Raw genomic sequence first — 22,098 nt, 5'->3', positions numbered from 1 at the left:
GTTAGAAAATTAAAAACTCCCCTGTTAGCAATTCAGAAATAGTGTCATTTGCTTTAGTTATATGGCTACCTGCTTGCCTCCAGCTGATGAGTATCTCAAAGGGAGTTGTCATGTAGGAGCTTTTGCCCCGTTTGTCTCCTGTGGTCAGATCACCTCACCTGACTTCAATTCCCATTGTGCCAAAAGGTTGTCGGGATGTGTTGTCGAGTTAGCTGTAGGGATGACCATCTGCCTGTACTGAGGATGTTTGCCCTCTGAACACATGGCTCCTCTCGTAAGCTGCACAGGAATGCCTAGAAGCTGGACTGAGCCCTTTGCATTAGGACAAATCTATTTGTTTCAGTTTTAAAGCAATTTCCATCAGGAGGATTTGTTGTCCCTGTCTAGTAATTTTTAGCATGTATAGTATGGCTGTTTAGTTGTGCCTTACATGCTTGGGTGAGAGCATTCACTTCATCTGTAACACAAAACTTCTCCTAATATATTGATCAGCTGGGAGTGATGATCAGCTCTGAAAATTCAGTCATTTCTTTGAACTATAGGTAACTTTGGGTATCTATTTAGATCCTCTCAGCAGAGCTCTGGAAAAAACAAAGAAAGAAAGAAAGAAAAAAAAATCAGTTTCTTCTGAGTAACAGCATTTGGGTAAAACATTTTACTTTAAACCCCAGAGACAGCAGGAACATATAAGTGAAGAAATAAGAGACTGTTTATAGAGTTCATTTTCTTAACATAATCACATTTAAAAATAGCCGAATTGATTTTTTTTTTTTAATTTGCTCTCTGGCTAAAACCAAAGAAAAAAAATTCAAACATATGCATTATACAAAGTAAAGAACATTGCTAAAATCAGACTCACAAACGAGCATTAGGTCTATACTCAGAAGGTAAAGACTAAGATCCTGACCTCATTGAAAATAGAGTAAATTTTACTTTGAAATTAGCAATGCTAGATCTCTTTCTAGATACTGTATACTCTTATATAAAATATATTATACATATATACACTATTATATAGGTGCTCTGTATTAGAGTATAAGTTACCTTAACAGCTGTTAGGGTATAGAAATATTACAAGTGCCTAAAATAATTACCAAATTAGACAGTTTGTGAAGGGTATTTAGTTCATAGAAGTAAGTGGGTTAAATAGGAGTGAAAAGACAAAACAAATCTGAACATAGAAGGCAATTACTTCAAAGAAATATCTAAAGGTTTTAGTTTCTTTAACATCATTTAAGTTTTAGTGTAACAGGAGGTTAGGAATATATTGATTAGAAGGAGTCTATGATATGCTACACAATGAAAGTACTTCTTATGCATATTCTGTTTCTAGTTCTTTCTTATAAGCATGTTATAGAAAATAAAAATCATAGGCAGGCAACCGCTGAAAGCCACTTATCTTTATTTGCACTTACCATTATATATTTTTATGTCCAAAGTCTTTGTACAGAATTAAGTCTTTAATTCTCACAGCTTTGCCAGAGATCTGTAAGAAAACATTACTGTCAAATTTTTCAGCTTACAAAAATTGGAAGAGTGCTAAGCAATGAAGAAAGATCAGTAACACAGCTTTCTGAGTTATGTGGTAAACTGGGCTGAATTGTTCTATACATATTTTAAAATTACTAAATATATAGCCACACATCTGGGAAGAACAAATATAGGTCACATTTGAAGAATGGAGGGCCATAATTTAGAACTTGTGACCCTATAAAGGATTGGTCATGGTAACCAGCTGAACACAGATTTTTTTGTGAGTGATGCTGTGGTTTAGCAAATATGATCTTTGGCTTTATGAGCAGGAATATCATGCTTAAAGTCGAAGAGTGATTCATCAGACTTTATATGGTTTTAATGAGACAAGTGATATTGGCCTATTGGTGAATCCAGTTTTAGTGTCCAGTCTTTAAAAAGAACATTGGAGACTAAAAGAGATTTTGAAAAACTTCAAGAATTATTAAAAACTAGGAAAAGTCACCTTACACTTGAATCTTAATTATCTGTCCTACGAAGGACAAGGTTAAAATGTGGGATGATCATGACAAGTATCTTCATGAGATATCATTTAATTGCAAACGTTCATTTGGTTTAGTAAACAAAAGTGTTGCAAGATGCAGAAGGTTAGGTAGTTAGATTTGTGGTTGCAAATGAGAACAGAAATGTTCAGCCATAAGAATAATGAACTCATGAAAGAATTGTCTCACAGTTCATTGCTGCAAGGCAACTTAACAAGGGGAAGCAAATCCTACAGTAAGAATTCCAAAAGCAAAGAAATGCTCATCCTAGGACATGAATCCCATCACTGGTGTCTTGCAAAGGTATAAATCTTCAAAACCTGTGGAACAGTAAAGCGGAGGGATCTTATTTGTTTGTTTCTTCTTTTACAACTTTCTTACCAAGAGAAAAAGGATAAGAACCACTTTAGCAACATATTTGGGAAGGGTAGTAAAATGTGGTACTTCTTCAGGCACTCCTTTCTGTGGTTTCAATTTCTGTGACACACCCTTTGATCAAACTTCATTTTCTGCCCAGGAGGATTAGTGCTGTCAAGAATTCATTAAGGGTCTGATTTTTGAGGTGTATAAGCATTGCTCCTCACATTGCTCTTCGAAGTGACATGCGCGTAGCAAGCTAAGTTCTATTGATTTTCCCTACAGGGCTATGCAGAATGGTCTAAAAAAACTTCTCCAAACTGAATACATTGCTTTAGGAATAGAGCAAAGCTGCTAGACAGCAACAAGTGCATTGAACTGTGGGTTCTCTCTAGCTGTCACCTGGTGGTGATCTCAGTACCACAAGCTCAGCAAAGACTGATGCTGTCTTGTTTTAGAATTGCCGCTGTCATAGCGTTGCATTTGTCTTTCTAAACAGTATTGCTGTTTGGACTTAACCTCGGAATTTAGACAATCCATTATAAGGATCAATTCCTTAATCTTTATTTAGGACTCTGTCAACTCTCCTTTTGATCTGGGGTCTATTTGTCACTCACCTAAATGCAGCTGAAACTCAGATAGGCAATTCTGAGAGAAGAAAGTATGGTTACTTATAGTAACTATTGCTCTTTAAAACACTAGCCTGAATGGGGCCGTACCCCTAAAACTTTTCCCGCCAGTTGTGGATGCAGCTCCTAAATATATCTGTATAACCCTTGTGAGCACTGAATATGAGGCCATAGATGAAATGCATTCACATTCCCCAGTAGACACCAGTCGTCATGTGCATAATTTACAATGTGGATCTCTCCACAGCAACTAGAAAGTGTTTTTTTAATATCCTGAGAGAAACTACAGTTTAGTTACTAGGTAATGTTCTTGAAAGGTTAAGGGAATACTAAAGCAATAAAAGAAATGCTTTATTTGTTATTTTGTGAGGGACTGCCTGCGTATATCAGAGAAAATGTGGAGGTACAAGAAGAAGGAGTGCTCAGATCAGAGACTTGTAACTACCTCTGGCTGAGAGCGCAGTACAGATTCTGTGATCTGAGACAAAAGCACTTTAAAAGTGCAGTGTATAAACATGAGAGCTTTCTTCTTCACTCCTAGGTAGGGAGAGGGAAAATCATTTTGGTCCAGCAAACATCTGGTAGCCTGGGAATGACAAAAAGTACTGATTCGTTCTGACAGCTGCCTGCTTCACAGCAGTATTTAAACAGAAATATTTGAAACAGATTGATATGAATAATGAAAGATTGCATGATGTATGACAGAAATAATGTTCACCACAATTTAACTCATTAATGAAGAAATAAGGCTTAATATCTATAAAAAAGTCCTTATTTACTCTTTTTCCTCATTTGTGATATTTTATTTTTAATAACTTGAGAACAGATACAATTTTTATAATAATTTCTCCATCATGTGGTGCAACTATTTCATTGTCAAATAGGTTGAATGGGGTGTCATTGTCCTTTAACTTTAACAAGTGCTGCTGATGGATGTGGTCCATTTAAATGTACAACAGAGAGCTGAACTAGATAACGAACTTATTATTACTCTCTGAGGATTACAGGTTAGTCCCAAAGGAGTGCAGTAAGCTAGAGAAAATCCATATCTACTGGCTAAACAATAGCCAGAAGGCTGACTAGAGATATTGATTTACTTTCTAGGCCATTTAGACCTTAATGGTGGAGAAAAGCTGAAGTGCTGTTTACTTTTCTGCCAGAATCGACCAAACAACCAGTCCATTTTTTACAGACTTTTGATTGATTTCGCTTAGAGGAATTAGAGGTGATTTATTTTTAAGCTGAAGGCAACTCATAAATATCTCCCACTACATAAGTTCCCTGAGAGTAAATGTTAAGTGGAAATACTTATTGAGAAATACTTTGTTGCAAATCAATGTGAACAGGTAATACTCTTTGCAGGAACGGTCAGATGCTGGGCACCTTTCTAAAGAGTGGTCATGTAGTTGTACTGCATGAGACAGGCTGCTTTTAAAAGTCTCCTACGCTGTGAACCAGTGTAAATCTAATGCCTGAGCTGAATTTGGGCCAGCTGCACCCTGCTGACTTTGAAAAGGGCCCTGGGTATGGGAGCATAGGTGGTGGTCAAGGTCAGGAATGAGCAGCTTTAATATTTAATGCATGAAAACAGTAATTTGCCATGTGACAGTTGTCCATGACACTTCAAACTCATGGCAAATTTCTAGCCATAAGGAAGGACTCAGAGGAGAAACCAGCTGGGAGGTTCAGATGAAATTTTTGCCAAATTTGAAAATCTTTAAGAAATGCTGCTGAGCACAATTCCACACATATAGACACAGTTAAGGAAAAAGTAGTATGAAACCCAGAAGCAACCTGTCTGGCAAGTGACTTAGGTTTACATTAAAAAAAAATGTTCAAATGTCTAAAGATTTTGAATATAAAAGATGGTTTACCAAAATCAAAGGGAAAAAATTAAAGTATGTTCTTGTGGAGCCTATACAAGTAGAAAAAATGCGTTAATAATATTTGTACATAACATAAATCCACAATTTCTTATTAATGACAGGCATATACACTCCATTTTCTACTTATGATAGCTTCAGGAAGAGTTTGTGGAAGGCCACTTGCAAAGATTAAACTTTTTTTTTTTTTCGGAATGCGTTGTATAGGTCTGCCTTAATAGAATTTTTACTGTCGTTTTTACTGACCCTTTGTATTGGTAGACTGATGCAAAGGAACTATACCAAAGCTAAGAATCTCAGCACATACTTCCCCCTTGGTTCTTCACATGCCATTAAAAAGAAAAATGATGCATCTCTATAGTCCTAGTTGATAGGCACCATTGAAAAGTTCGATGCATGCTATTCTTTTAAAAAAATCTCCTTTGTAGTCATCATTCAGAGCTTTTACTTAAGAATTTAGTATATGATGTTGTGAAATTCCAAGTAGAAATTTATAGGCCATTTCATACTTGGTTTTCAGAGTGATTTTTTTTTTCTCTTTTTAATTTTGAAAAGTTTGTTTGTCCCCTCTCTGATGTAATGTTGTGGAAACATGTTACATGTTTTTTTTATTACTTTTCTTCAAACCAAAAAGTTTATGGGAGAAGACATTTTGAGACTCAGTTTTATATACTTTAATTTACTCTTAACATTAGATTTTATGAAAGAAAGTGAAGCCTGCAAGCTAAGCTCTGAGAGCTTTTTGGAGCTCTGTGTTTGTCAGTAGAAAACTTAGCTGCATTTCTCATGTAACTACAGTGATCCCAATGAAGCCACATTTTATATACTGGTATTTATATTTTCTTCCTTATCTGTTCACAGTTTACAAATAACTATTAATGTATGTTAACAAAAGTTGGTGCTTTCTATACGTTAAGTAGCCTTTGCTATATCGTAATTGTACCAATTTAAAATGTTTTGTCTGTTTTGTCTTGTTGCTTTCTTAATTCAAATGGTATAATAATTAAACTGGAACAAAATATAAGGGTAGATGTATATTAATTTTAATTTAAGAGTGACTTATTTTGGCTTAGTTTAGATCAGTTAGAAAATGATCTACTAATGTAAAATTATTAACATATATACTAGAATTAAGTTCCAATTCGGCAAACATAGAAGTAAATGCTTCATTTTATGTTAGTATATGAGTAGCTCGCTTGATTTGTGTTTCTTGGCTTGAAAGCGTATGCCTAACAATCTGTACTTACTTATGTAAGTGTGAGAAAACAGTTGAATTGGTGCAGTTTTCAAGTTAACCAGTCTTTGGAATTCTACAAATCTTAAGAAATCAGATCAAGAACTCCAAATGACTGAGTCCTTATTGATTATGTATGATTTCCTTATCAAGTTTCACTCCTAAGGTATTACAGACTTAAAGAAGAGAATGACTTTTTCCATTTGTCTTAGGAGCTGAAAAGCAGACACACGGTGATTAAGAAAAAGGTTCAAAGAAATCCAGATCTGCTGTGTGTTTCTTTTTTTTTTTTTTTCCTTCTTGCAAGTAAAGTGCATTAGGAAAGAAAACAACATCTGGTAGCATGGATCTGTGATAGATTTTAAAAAGCAGGGGTGAAGTAATGATTAGAAATGCAATATGGAGCTGCAGTATAAGAAGTTAAAGTGAAGGCACTGAACAAGGCAAATATAATTTAGGTAGACGCACAAGTCTAGTTGCCAGGCTTACTTGATAGCTTAGAATTATCACTCATAAAGGTTGATTCCCCAACAACTCTCTGGTTGCAAAAAAGGAATCCTACTATATATTGGTGCTAAATTTGCCATTTACTGTAGCACATGATTATTCAAAAATTAGAAAGACAGAAAATTACTTGAAGTGATCACTGTATATATCCTTTTGAAAAGGGATGTGTATCTGTAGATTTCCCTGTAGTGAAATACATATAAAAGCACAAACATATTCTGTGGAAGGAACATACCATCTTAGAGATTTATATTAAGTATGCTTTTGAAAAATACCTATTTCTTCTCGATTATGTGTATTTTAAACTGCAGTGCACAGAGGGATTCAGAAACAAGTGTTTTCATCCTAACAGTCTAACAAGTGAAACAAATAATATGCAACATGCATAGCACAGAAGCAGATATTTGCTGATTATACAACAAGATTTTTGAAATAGACTGTCAGTCACACGTACAGAGAAGCAAAAAGACTACAGCACTCCCAGCTTTACTCCCACCCTGGCAGCTGCCTCATCCTTTTAGGCGTCATTCAGTGTAGAAAGTTTTCTAGATTTTGAAAAGTAATGTGGTAAGTGGTTATAGTAGTAGAATGTATTATTTATACAGCAACCATGTGTACTTATGATAAGTCCTGATTTCTACTAAGTAAAGACCTTCTGCTGTACTAAAGATGCATTCTGAAGTCTTTGCATATGAGAAGCATTTACAAAACAGCTTTCTTTTTAGACACAGCTGACTACTGTTTTCAGTTAGTTCACGAAAATAGTGTTGCATAAAATTACAGTATTCATGGTAATATTTTTAGGGTTTTGAAAAGTCAGTGGCATTAAAAAAAAAAAAAAAAAACTCCCCATGCTACCATACGAAATAGAAAGGGATGTATTTGATATCTTTGAACTTTTATTGTACAAAGTGAATGAATCCTGGCCCATGTATGCTACCTGATTCACCTGCCTGTTCTTCCCTTAATGGTCTGCATCTCAGAGCTAGCAGTACCATTATAACAGCTACACAGAAAATAATGGAGTGCAATACCCATAGATTTCCTGGATAGAAAGATATGGTAAATTCCCTGAAGAGTAGCCTGGAGAATAGGGAAAGGTTATGTCAGCTTTTATATTTAAGGTACTTTAGTGGAACACAGGTGGTCTGGGTTCAGTTTGTTTCTGTTACTGGGTTCTTCTGTAGCATGTTACTTAAAGACTTGGATATAGCAATGCTTAGATGCCTACTCCCAGTGAAATTATTAAGAATTAGATGTCTTAGATGTCTCAAGCACTTTGAGGTGTGAGGTTCTTTCAGCAAGTCAAACGAAAAATAGCAGAAGTTCGTTTTCTCTCAAGATGGTGAGATTCAGTTTGAGATTAGACATCTAAATCTAGGCATCTGAAGGTGTTTGTGTGCACATGAACTAGATGTCAATGCTCTCATTACATGAGAGCTCTTGAGAGCTTGTTATTTCTGTCAGTGTAGCCTGGAGACCAGGCTGTCGTCACCTTAAATTCTATTGAGTATATGTCTTTTGACATGGGAATAAAAATACTAATATGAGGAAAAACGTCTAATTCACGGACAGACGGATGCACTTAAATGTCTAAATATGGTGTCAATCTGAAAACCAGGAAAGAAATCTTTCTTAGACGTGGTCTCCTTCCTTCTTGATTCTGCATGGCTTGGAATCAGGAGGCAAATGAGCTTAAGGAGGATGAAGCTTCTTAAACTGTTCTATCAGGTAAAGGGGAAGATTTAGTGTTGAGTGAATCCCAGTCAGACAGGCAAAGGTGTTTAGATAAGCCTGTGTCCTGTCAGGCTTAAACACTTCTGAAGAGTCCTAAGGAGAAGAGATTTTATCAAAGAAGATCTTCTCCTATACCTCCTGTCTTTATGCAAGAACTGCTTCATTTCCAGAATCTGATCACATTCTGATGTTGTTCTTAATCTCCTCATTGTGTCCTACCTGGAAATGGTAAAAAGCTTTTCAAAGCCTTTCAGAAAGTTGTTTCAAATACTCTGGGGGAATGGAGAGATTTTTGGGGAGACAGAAATGAATGTCATTATTGAAATACTTGAGTTTTGCAATGGGAGTTAAAATTATTGTGTGGAAAAAAAAGGATAAATTAATTATGCCTCTTAGCATAATTCCTATTGCCTATGTATATTTCACAGGGAAACAAAACTGGTTTATATATTTATGTGTATTTTTTTTTCCTAAAATAGAACTGTAATTGCATGTCTGAAATGCAAAGTTGCTCCTTGTAAACCTGTACCTGAACCTCTTAATTGCTCTAACAATGATCTGATTAACTTAAATACTACTTAGTGTCATATCTGCTTTTACATACTAGCATATTATGGGTAAGGAAAATTGTTTTATTTGCCTGACATAATTTAAGGATGAAATGTGGATTCTATGACTTTACTCTGAGATACTGGGTCTGTTATATACAGAGAGGTTTTTAAGCAGTTTTGTTGCTTCTCTAGTACAACTGGGTCTGGTAAATGAGGAATTGTTTATAGCCTTTATTTTTGTTCATGTTAAAAAACCTCTTCAGATAAATGAGTCATTGGTGCCTCAGCATCTGCTCCCAAGACTAGGAAATTTGGGAAGAAAATTGAAGTGAAATATCAGTATGAAAATAAGTAAAATGATGAGAATGGGAATCTTCATGATGCAGAATGAACACAAAGGATTTAACAAGTGCTACAGGAAAGTTCGTTTAATGGAGCAAAATGGCAGATCAGATCACAGATATAATGAACATATTGGTTAGTTATAAATTGTTGAGAAACTAAACTGTTTTTAGTCTTACTAGTAACTTTTTCTTAAAACCAGAATATTTTCAAAACCAAGTGCAGAATTCCTTATTCAAATCAGATACTCATATAGAAGATCTGAAACAGTACCCTGTTACATGGCAGAATGTCATAAATTATTATCAGTTACCAGGTATCACACTTTTTTATAATAGATGGGTTTTATACCAAGTCCTGTGATTTATACCAGTCGAGAATATCATAACTCTAAGAGAAATATATATATTTTTTTCTTATGAGTTAGATATATCCTGTTGCATGTTGGCATGGAACAGAAGCAATCTGAGATACAACTCAGAAGTCATCTAGTTCATCCTGCTTTCTATTACCTAGCATAGTACTCCAGAGGTCCTTATAATGATTGAAGCGTTGTTTACATTTGTGTTTTAGGATAAGATTCTCCTGTGTAGATGCTGGTACTAGACTTCATAATATACTGGAATCTGAAGAAGGGTATGTGAGAATGGCACTGCAGATAATCCAGTTAGAATGAGTTTCACAGGCCACTAGTAAGTGAAGAAAGTGCCTTATGCATAAGATTATCGTTCTGGTTTTGTTCGTCTTTTTTTCTGGTTGCACTAACAAAAGGAATTCTTCTGATCTGTCATCTACTTATCTTGAACACCTAGACAAATGACATTTTGATCAAACAAAATCCAACAAAGCCTACTAATTTGCTTAGTGCCTTCGTGCAGCAAGCACCAAGCACAGCTGGAAAAGCACCTTTCTGTTTTTCCACGTGGACACTACGGACAAAGGAGACTTGGAAAGTATCACTGTGTCTACATGGCTCTGGGGATGATGGTCAAGGGCATAGGAGTGAGGGTATGTTCTCCTGGTCAGGGTGAAAGGCCAACGGAGGACTGAACAGGTCGCACAGCTGGTGTCGACAACAGGGTTTCAGTTTCTGTGACCATGGGACCTTCTTCAAGAGCTGACAACTGCTTTGTTGGCAATCTGATAGCCTTTTGTGGTGAGATTACAGGCTTGGTGCATGATAGATACCAGTAGATGTTGTCAATGTTAGTAAGACTTTTAACGCTATCACCCATAACATCCTTATTGAAATGCCAATTAAGTTTGAATTAGGTAAGTAGGTGGTGAGATAGAATGAAAACTAGCTGATCTGATGTACTCAGAGGGCGGTGATCGGTGGCATAAAGTCCATCTAGAGACCAATGTCTATTGGTGTCCCCTGTGGCCAATACCAACCTTGGGGTTGAGTACTGTTTAACCTCCACACTGATATCTGGATGGTAGGACTGAATGCACCATCATGAAGTTCACTGGTGACATATAACTAAGCAAAGTGGCAGATAGACCAGACAACTGTGCTACTATTCAGAGGGACCTAGGGTGGAGAGATGGGGCAGGGATGAACTTCATGAAGGTCAATAAAGGGAAGTGCAGAGTCCTGCATCTTAAAAGGAATAACCCAATGCATCAGTGCACACTGAGGGATCATCCACTGGAGAGAAGCTTTGCAAAGAAGGATGTGCTGTGGACAGCAAGTTAGTTACCAACCAGCAGTGCACCTTCACGGCAAAGGTGGGCGGCAGTATCAGGCTATTAGGTTGCATAGGGAGTGTTTTGCCAGAAGGTTTAGGGAGGTGGTCTTTGCCCTCTACTCAGAACTGGCAAGATCAAATCTGAAGTGGTGTGTCCAGTTCTGGGCTCTTGTATATAAGAAAGTCATGGATTTACTGGAGGAAGTCCAGCAAAGGGAGACAAAGATGATTAAGGGGCTAAAGAATCTCATATAAATAAGATGCTGAGAGAGGTGTGACTGTAGCCTGCAGAGAGGACTCAGGGCCATCTTATCAACGTGTGTGTCTGATGAAGAGTTTCAAGAGAATGGGGCCACACTCTTCTCAGCTGTGCCTAGTGACACGACAAGAGGCAATGGGCACCTGAAACACAAGAAATTCCCTCTGAACATTATAAAACATTTCTGCCTGTGGGGATGGCTGAACACTGGAACAGGCTGCTCAGAGAACCCTCAGCTTTGGAGATACTCAGAGTCTGACTGGATATGGACCTGGGCAACTTGGTCTATCTGAACCTGCCTGAGCAGGCAGGCTTGGACTGGTTGATCTCTAGAGATCCCTTCCAGCCTTGTCTACTATGTGATTCTGTGACACATGGTACTTTTATTATATGGACTTCAATGGTTAGTCTACAAATTTCTTCCGTCACTTTTGAAGTGAAGTGGTCTTTCAGCATCCCGTAGTAAAGAGTTTAGCATCCTAACTGCATACTGTAAAGAATCCTTTGTTTCCTCTATCTACCAACTCCTCGCTCCATTTCATGTGTTCTAGCTTATTCTCAGGAGAGACACTGATCAGTTATTCCCTATTCATCCTTCCCCCTGCATAGACAAGTTTAGAGAGCTCTCTTGTATCTGGTTCATTTAGCACCTTTCTAGACTGAAGAGTTATTTTGTTCATCACTGTTTTTTTTTTTTCTTCAGACTTTTTTTCTGCTTCTACTGTATACTTTTATTTTCTCTCCTCTCCCTCTCCTTCTCTCTGAGGAGAGAAAAACCATGCATCACAATTCAGTGTATGCAAACGGCATTTAGCAACGCTTTGATATTTCGTTCAACTATGTATTGTAAGCTCAAGACCCCATCCCTCAAGTCCACTGAAAACCCAACACGTATGTAAAATTAACATTACTTTCCTCTTATTTTCTCCATATATCACTTTGCCTTTATCCACATTACATTTCATCTATGATTTTATTGCCCAGTCACTCAGTCCTGTGAGTTTTTTTTCACAACTCTTCATATTCATGTTTTTTACTGAAAATGATTGGAGTTGACAGGACGTCCAAGAGTGGACTGGTGAATGTGAGCCCAGATGAAGGTAGGAGTAGAACTGAAAGGGGGAGGTGGAGCAGGATGGTTGTTAAAGCTTTAAGTAGCAATAGACATTTTGGAGAATGCTGGGCAGAAAACTAAAAGGGTTGACCAAGTAGGTGGGCAGCAGAGATTGCAGAACAGCTGCTTCCTCCAGCGAAAGCTACAGTGCAAAATGGTGCTATAAAGCAGCAGAGAAAACTGAGTGCAGATTGGCACCACAGAAATACAGATTTGCAGCAGCAGTTGTAGAACTAATTAGTGTTAGGAGAAAAGAGCCTCAAATTTTTTCTTCATAGGATAAGATTTTAGGCTGTAACTTTCCATCTACTTGTGGTATTGTTGTATGATAATATTAAAATTTTAATGTATTTATTGTGTAAAACTGGACATGTTCTTTCAGGATTTTAACTTTTCTGGGTTTAGCTATGAAATCTCTGCTTATGCTATGTACCATAAGAGATTAGCACTTAGATATGCCATAAGTATAGTTGGTAATGGGAAAAGAAAAAATTGACAAAGACGTCCCTATTAACATCATGCCAGTCAGACATAAATCTCTTATGGATGTGCATCTCCACTGGCTATTTCCTTACCTTTGCGTATGATTCATTATAAAGCAGAACAGGAATTATATGATTGTTAAGACAGAAGTGGAAAGAAAAGAACATTAGAAAAAGTCATACATTCTTATTAATATATATTATGTGCTGCAGTTAAATCATTTTTACCTAAGTATAAAATTACCTAGATAATAGATTTATGAAGAGTGAGAAAAGATGGAAAATATGTTGTCTATTGAAAACTCTGTAAGAAGGACGAGACTTGATAAAAGTATTCTTTATATAAAATTGTAATAAATGTTAAAATATTTTTAGCAGCTAAAGTTTAATTTATTTTATTTTATCAGATTTTTAGATATTTATTTAATTAGATAAAATCCATACCAACACATTTTATTACCACATTCAAAGCACAGTCACCCTGACATATAAGCTGCTGTAAGTTTTATTTCATTTCCTCTTATGTCACACAGGCCAGGATTCAATAGCCAAAAGCTGCAATTTCAGCACAGATAGGAAGACTTTTCCAAGACCTGAAGAAAACAAGATAGTTGAGCTCCTAGACACTTTTATTCCCAGTTGCAGGAATGGAGACTTTTATAGCTGCTTGTGTTGCAATTGTTCCTGTGAGCCAATCTTTTTATTCTTCGGATTTGTTAACCAATACTAAACTTTCTGTGCTGACTTTTTAAAATTGCAATAGTAAAAACTCTAGTAAGGCAGAGCACCAACTGTGTCAGCAGCAGACAACCACAGTGTAACATAAATAAGGTATTTTTTTTATCAGAGGTAATTTTCTCCCCCAAATTTGGCATTTTTTTTTCTTCCTTTCTCTTTTTATTGCTTTTTCCTTCATAGCATAAATGACCATAGTCTGAATTTAAATAAATAAATAAATCAACCTCCTCTAGAGTTAGATTATTCCCAGCTGTATCCTACATGCATTTTTACAGTTTTCTCTGTAGTCTCTGGTACGAGCCACAGCATATTGGAGAAGGTGCTCAGGGTTTTTTACCCAGTATGACTTTTTCTTTATTCCCAGTTTCGTTTCTAGTCTTTACTGTCTATGTTTTCAGACTTCAAAAGTGTATGCTTGTGCTTTTTCTGCACCCTTTAGGTTTATTTTCTTTCTTTTTCTTCCATTCATTTTCTATTTTATCCTCATTTTCCTTTCAGTTTAACAGAAGCTCAATATATTTTGAAATTAGCTTCCTATCTTTTTCTCATTCTTCTCTCTCTTTGAGCTCTCTATTTTCCCTGATGATGATCTCCATTTTTTCACACACACTTCTCAACCACTTTCTGTCCTTGAACGTCTCTCTGCTGTGGAAATACATCTTTCTGTCTCACACCTCCATTTCCTCACATTTCTGCCATTTTTATAGTGAATAGGATATGAAGTGTCCACTTGGTGAGGCTCTTCTTTCTCACCTTTTTTTTGCCCTGTTGGAGGAAAAAAAAAAAAAGGTTATCTGTTTTTTCTTATTTTTAAACCCCATTTTATTTTGTATGCTGTTGTTCGTGAAGTGCTCTTGAAAAGGGAGCTCTTTGTTGAAAATTTTTCTGAGTTTATGATACAGGCTGAGACAAACTCTTGACATTCACTGACTAAAAAAAAAAAAAAAGGGTACTTCTGCTTATTAAGCATTATATTTTGGGGACCAGTATGATTTATGGAGGAAACAAAGTAGCAAGACACAACTGTTCCTACATGAAAGGAAATTCTTGTTCAGATCTGTGGTAGGGGTTTCTCCCTGGGGGTGGATTCTTCAAGGAATTAGCTGAGAAAAGCTATGAACTGTAGTAGTGTCTTGTATCAAAGTCTCTATAGAGTCTAAAGAATGATAGACATTAGCTTGATAAAACTACAGATAGAAGTTTACTCTTTTTCTCTGCTCTGTGAGCATGTTCAAAATTTTCCAAGAGCTCTTTCCCAAAACGATCATGATAAAGTGAAATTCTGTATGTGTTTTCATACAGGTGACCAGAATCATATTCTTTATGCAAGGCTATCCCAGTACTAAACCTAAAACAGTTCAAAGTATATGCTGTCAAACAAACCTAATATAAGCAAATAAACACATGTTTTTCTTTAGTGTAATTTTCAAAAATGATCAAAGTATTTCAACTAAAATGTTGAGAAAAAGAGGGGTCATAAAGTTCCTGATGTAGAATTTTTTATCCCATGTCACTGATGCTTTATACTATCTAATTAATTTAGGATGTAAATACATATAATATAAGAAGTATAAGTAAGAAATGTAGAAATAAGAAGTATAAATAAAATGCAATGGAAAGGATGATAAACACATAAAATTAATAGTAATTGAGTGCCCCAATGTGTTATTCCCTTAAGCCTCTAAAGGCCCCTTTTTGTTACTAGCCTATTGCTGATCTATTGTTATGCATATTCTGAGAGACTGTGCATACTGCAGTGCTCTTCAGGTGTAGAATTAAGTATTTACCATTTCCATATTTAGATACAGGACATTTTTTCAGTGATATGTCTTGTAATTGCTTAATCAGAAAGGTTATATAAAATAGTTTTAGCAGTAGGGGGGTTTCTGATTAACTGATAATAGAGCAAACCTATATCACAGACTATTTTGATCATTTTGTCTTGATTACCAAATATTAGCCTGAACTTTTTCCAAGAAATATTCACCCTAGCTGAACTTTTTCTGATTATTTGGTGAAAACAGTTGTCTCTACTTTTCTTTAGTTAATCAAGAGTAACAGTTGCGTTCAGTAGACAGAAAGCCTCGTATTTATCCACAGCACAGAAAGATTATACAAAATGGCAGTCGTAGCCTTTTCATTCTGTATTGCCAATTTGTTTCATCCCTTTTTAAGAAGATCACTTCAGATATCAGAAAGTTAGCCAATGCTGGTCTGGCAAAAGCATCACCACCAACAAAAGTATTTTGAACTCTAGAAGTACAACAACTTTTTCTTGGTCACTCCTACGTCTCTATGTATCTTGCCATACTGTAATCCAATAGCATCATTAGATAGGGTTGGGTCACCATTTAATCATGATTCATCTTTTATTGATGTTGTACTTTCAGTCAAGAAGTCTTGTTAAGAATTTAGGTATGTGCTTTGAAGCATATGCCAATACACTTTCCTGTAAAATAAGCTAATCCTTTCCCATTCTAACAAAAGTAGTGTTTTATAGAAAAGTCCTGTTGTATTGTGCTTGTTTGTTTTTTTATTTTTTTCCTGGAATAGACTTCATCTTTATTTTGATTATCTCTTATTAAATGTTGGAACAATTCTAAGTTATCAGCTTGTCTAGCAGGAAAAATACACATGACAATAGCCCATGATTCAGTTTCTTTCAGGTTTACTGTTGCAAAATTATCATTAAATATGCATTTGTTTACCAGTCTAAAATTTGCTTACACCATTGTGAAAGAAATAAGAATGGCAATGAGAAAAATTTCTTAATCTTCTAAATGGACTGTTCTGCTATTTGCTGCTGTCATTGATAAGGTAGATAAGCTTCACCTATCTGAAAGAGTAGCACAGGTGAAAGATATGAATTTAGAGAAGTTTTTGTCTGTTATACAAAGCAGCATGTTTAACATAGAGATAAGATTAGTCCTGCCTGTGGAAAATTTGTATACTTTGTATTCATTTCTTCTCTGTATTTTTGTTTTACTTTTATATTTGTTTTTATGAATCAAATAATTGCTGTTCTATAAAAATATTTGTATATTTGAACAAAAACATATAATCTGTTTCATGGCTGGTGAAGGGAGTTTTAGTTCCTTTCAAAAACGAAGAATAAAGTTACTTGTATCTATTTGTACTGAAAAGGTTATCAAGTAGGTTGTCATTCTATCCTTACAAGAGGTCCAGCTTATGTCTCTAGCTTGGGAAAGAAGGACAAGCTCACAGGTCTAGGTTCGGAAGCATAATAGAATCTTCTGGGTATACCGTAATGACATCTACATTCAAATGCATCTGCAATCAAAAAATGGTAAATGCATATAAATACAATTCTAGCATATAATTCTGCTATTTTTTACTTACTGATCTGAATTTTCTAGTAAACTTAGAGTGCACAGTCCAACAAGGAAATTAATTGACACTGTATATTCTTAATGACCCCAAATGATTATAAAATATATCTGTCTGGTTTAGCTCTCTGCAAGTAAAGAATTTATTATATACAGTGTTGAGAAGTCAATTTAAAGCATGTTTTGCAATAAAGAAAAGAAATGGTGCTTCTTTTGTGGTAAAAATAACTGAATGGCAAGAGAAAGGCTCTCAAAGGAAAAGATACAAAGTCTCATTAATCTTACTCAATAACAGGATCAAAAGAAATGGCAAAGTATTTTTCTGAATTCCTAAATCAACTTTTCCCATTGTTTAATTAATTATTCTCCTGCGTCAAAAGAAGCAGGAAAATAACTTCATCCAGACTTTTTAAGGGACGCAGTAGGAATTTAGCATTTCGTTCACACTTGCTTGGCAATGAAAGGACTCTGTATTTCTTCATATTCATGGCAGAAATAGAGCACTTGATCCAAATGGGCATGTAGGTTTGTATGCCATTTATCCCAAAGGAGCTGAGCCCCATAATCAGCTCTCAAAAATTGTTTCTAAGTGTGTCCAGAATTTCTTTGGAAAAGCCTCTGGAAATGGTTGCACCATATTTTTTTCAGAAATCACACTCCTATTATGTACGTGTTCCCCACCCCACACAGGCTGTTGGGTTGGACACCCTGAGGCTCCCAGCAGGTCTCTGGGAACAGCAGGCACCGCAGTGGCCACCGTGCATGGCTGTGACTTGAAGAGCTGCTAAGTAGACTTAGATGTGTAATTTGAAATACCTACCAATAGGGTTTATAACTCTTGCTGACATGTTTGACAGATATATATATCTGTATTTTGCTCCTCTCCACTTAGAGCTCAATTGTCTGTTTGTATCAGAGAATAATTTATACAAGTGGATGTGCTGTGTTCACATCTGATTCTTAAGTGTGAATAATGAATTCTAATTCTGGGTCTTTTTTAGTTTCGCTACTCTTTCTGTTTCAGAATAGTAATTACTCATGATAGTTACAGAAAACTACTCTTAATTATATGAAATGGTGCTACTCCTGTCCTGATTGTATTTAACAGTATGTAATAGTTCTAGTAAAACAGAAGTGCTGCCTCTATGTATTTAAGAAGGTAAAAAGTGTAATCTCCGCCACTGTCATGATAACTTAAGAAATTTACCATCATTTATATGTGGATTTATTTTTCTGTAGAATCCACTAATGAACTTAAAATTATGAGTTCCATCACCAATTTTAAATGTGCCTATATGTTAAGTGCATGGTAGAAAAACCTCCTACTGCAAAATACCTGAAGATGTTAGGTCTGTAAAAGTTATTTTCTTTGATGTCTTGTCTATCCTCATAAACAAAAACTACTTACTGAGTTTAGGGAAAGATACATTTTTGTCCTGGCTCTTCTTCATGCAGGGGCACCCTGCTCATACATAATGGCACTCTGTGAGATAGATTTTAACCATGAATCAGAAAACATCTAGTAGGTGTGAGACATGAGATAAAATCAATACATTTTTATGAGGTATGTCACTAGTTAAGTGACAAAAAATATTCTGATAGTCACTGGAAAAGAAAAGTCAAGGGTACATTTGAACCTGTCAGTTCAATACATTCCTGTCATCCCTTTAGGGGATATCATACAACTTGACACCAACATTTAAGCTTTGAAAATTATGAGCTCATCTATTTCAAATGGGATGTCACATGTTCCCAAGCCTTTGCCATTACTTATATTGGAAGACAGAATGATCACTTTTGTCACATATTGATAGTGAATAAGATCTTTCATTTTCCTTTCTTTTTCTTGTTTCAGAATGAAGAACAAATTTTGGTATTTTGAATTTGGCACTTCAGAAACTTTCTCAGCCACCTGTAAGAAGCTGCATGAATCTGTAGAAATAGAAGTAAGAAATTAATTGTTGCCTTTATCCTTGAAATGTCACTAGTTTGCCTGAAATGCAAGGAGCAGCAGTGCAGAGTGCCTGAATCCAACAAGGCAAAGCAGTGCACATCCTCTCGACCCTATATTCCAAAATATTATTTTTATCATGTCTATTTGTAGTGTAGCCCTGAACACTGGATCAAAGTTCAGTTTGATGATTAGTGAAGTCTTAATACTGTAGACAAGGTCAAGAGGTGAACCATAACATTAGAAATCAATAGGGAGTGTGGCTAGGTCAGATGGAAAAATGAAAGACTGTTGCAGGGAGTGAAAGCTGCTGCAGGATTAAAATAAAAAAAAAAATCTTATTATTTCTAGGTCCCAAGTTTTTATAACCTTTAAAACTCAATTCCCTAAAATTGTACTTACTTTCCTGAATACATGTTAAAGAATATATATATTTTTTGGAATCATTCCCCTTCATTAACTATCTTTTCTCTCTGCACAAGGGGTCATCTTTCCATTATACACTGAACATTAACTGAAAAGACACAGGACGGTTACAGACAAAAAGGGAATTTAAAATAATGTGATACTGCTACTTTGATGACTGATAGAATAAGTGGCTACACTAGGCAAACTGTTTGAGGGGAGCACTGATACTTACAAGTAAATGAAAAATGAGTGAGGCTACAAACTTGAGAATTTAAGTTAAATAATGAAGCTGTTTCTCAACAGTATTATGGTGCTTTTCTCTTCTAACAGTAATGAGAAATTGCACATGTCAAGAGGGTGTTTGTATAGTATTATGAGACAGTCTGAAAGGTCTGATAAGAGCTATTAGTCTGCTCAAAGCCTGATGAAGGGCTTGCACTTAAATGATCTGAAAGGACCATGGTAGTAGAAAAGAGTAGAAGGGTACTGAGATTAAAATCTTAAGACCTATGATAAAAGAGACTTTCATATCTGTAGCTATATTTCTTCTTAAAATGGAAAAGTACTTAGATGTATTCATTTAAAAACAAAACAAAGTCTGATTTTGCTTTCCAAGAGAGCACTTCACACACTTGCATCCAAAAATACAGCCTGAGAAATGCTTGATTAGTTATTGGAAGGAGTGGTTACCTGTATTGATTGGATTTGATTTGAATGTCCTACAGGTTAAGTATATGATTAAGTATAAATCCAAGAGCAAACTGTCTCCAGAATTTTACCACGTTAAAATTCTGCATAGCTCAACACTTAGTTCTTCTTCAGCCGTCTGTCTGTAGCCACTGAGTGGGTGATGAAATGTTTTTCATGTCCATAGTAAATGAGTATGCTTACAAGTTCATGATGTTGCTGATTCCAGTTTTATTCTTAACAATTAAGACCAATAACATTATTGCATGGACAATATTTAAGATGTATTTATTAAAATTCATTTCATTTGTGCTCGCCATTATCATTAGTCCTACAATTAGGAGGGCAAGCAAATCAGATGGGAAACATTTTCCAAAATTTTTACAGAAGAATGTTAGGAAGAAGTCATTTACAGACATTATTATGAGTAAATTACATTACCAATATGCTTGTATTTATTTAACATTTCTCATTTTTATATTATAAATACTTGAATATAATGATGTTCTCATTAGGTTTTTAAACCTGCTGCCCTTTGCTCAGGGGTTTGGAGTGTTGCTATAAATGAGAGCTTGAAGAATTGCACCACATTTCACTCTTAATGAAATACACACAGAATGCATATGCTCTGCACCCTATTTTTGAATGAACAAAGCACATTGAGATTAAGGATCTGTATCTCCGAGCTGGGAGAAGACAATGAAGATTTCTGCAGGCAGTTATTTGTTCAGCCACATACTCGATCTCTAGACTGACTAAGCTTGGTTTTCCTTATATACATCCATGTGTCTTAAGTCCTTTTCTTCTTGTATTTGAGATGCAGAACACTAAATACATCTACTAAATTCTGTATTTAAGATACAGGAAAAGTTGCCTATTTGGCAAGGGGCAAAAGTAGCGTAGGCTTAAATATTAAACAAAATAAGGGATGTTTTCCTAATTTAGGATCTAAAATGGTGATGTGGATTCATAAATTTTAAAGGAAAAAAATAGAGCTTTTTAACATATTGTGTCAGTAAATGAGGTTTAAGACTTTACAGATTACCAATTTACGCTTTATTTCCCCTTTAAAAAGAGAAGGGAGGTGTGTGAAGCAGACTTAACTAGACAAGGCAAGTGGCGATGGTATGGGACATACCTGCAGACCTGTAAAAGCACCACATGACCAGAGGAAGCATAGGATATTGCCTGGTAGTAATGGGTGGGGAAAAGAGATTATGTGCTTTTGCATACTGTTGAACTTGCTGAGACAGCAAAGCCTTTCAACTGTTTACAAGCATGGCTATGTTCTCAATCTAGAAAAGTTCTAAATATTTTTAATATAATGAAGGAAATGTAAAAAATAATGTCAAAAAGTGGACTGAAGCCAGTCAACCCCTCCCCCCCCCAAAAAAAAAAAGAAAGGGGAAAGCACTGTGGTTTATTCTTAAAATGCGGTTTCTGCATTTTAAAAATGTCCTTTTATGTTTGGCAGCATCTTTGTATTCCTAGAAATAAAATAAAGGAGCAGAGCGCATCTGCACTGTGTTGCTGTAGCATATGAATGTGTTAGGACAGTGCAAGGTACCCGTCGTGCAAACTTCTCATCTGTGTATGAACAAAAGAAATACTCCTTTACTAATTCGGGAAGTTCCTTGTCACTGTGGGACTCTGAGGCCGAGGCAAATAATTGTCTCAGTGTACTACCTGCTGTGTTCAATATTGAGTGAAAATGGAAGCCAGACCCTGTGCCATCCTATTTCACAGGCCTTCTTTTATTTAAATATTTCCAATCGGTTTGGGGGACGCCAGACCTTTATAAATTAACAGCAGGGAAATACCAAAGGTGTCAGATTGCATATTTATCATCTTTCTCTTGTAATACTTAAATATGTATTAAGAAGTGACTGACATAAATTAGGCAGATTTCATAAGCCACAGGCCGTGGCTTGTAGAGGACCCCCTTCTGCTTGACATTTCATCCTTGTCAAAGATCAAATTATTTTAATTTAGGCTGCAAATTATAAGGAATGAAGACTTCTTTGTGGGAATTCCCTGTGGTAATCTGACTTTTGTTGTTACTGCTGCTTGTCAGTGTGCAAAAGATATAATATGCATGCAAATAAGGTTAAAAAATATGTACTATCTAATTATCCAGCCAGTACATTCCACTTGAAGACAGTGGGA

The 22,098-nt window shown here is 35.8% G+C and overlaps 1 protein-coding gene across 5 annotated transcripts in view; it reads left to right on the top strand.

The window, feature by feature from the left end:
- Positions 1-22,098, top strand: part of DGKB (diacylglycerol kinase beta) — a 326,104-nt gene that overhangs the window by 228,764 nt on the left and 75,242 nt on the right. For all 5 annotated transcript variants that reach the window (XM_088533501.1, XM_088533498.1, XM_088533500.1 and 2 more), the window contains one exon: positions 18,742-18,832. In XM_088533501.1, the coding sequence (XP_088389627.1) occupies positions 18,742-18,832 (91 nt within the window). The remainder of the gene's footprint in view (positions 1-18,741; positions 18,833-22,098) is intronic.

Source organism: Tinamus guttatus, unplaced genomic scaffold (assembly GCF_059628265.1).
Source record: "Tinamus guttatus ecotype Peru unplaced genomic scaffold, ASM5962826v1 Tinamus_guttatus_pri_ptg000503l, whole genome shotgun sequence".
NCBI lineage: Eukaryota > Metazoa > Chordata > Aves > Tinamiformes > Tinamidae > Tinamus > Tinamus guttatus.
The sequence above is the reverse complement of the archived record's forward strand: the minus strand, read 5'-3'. Positions and strand labels throughout refer to the sequence as shown.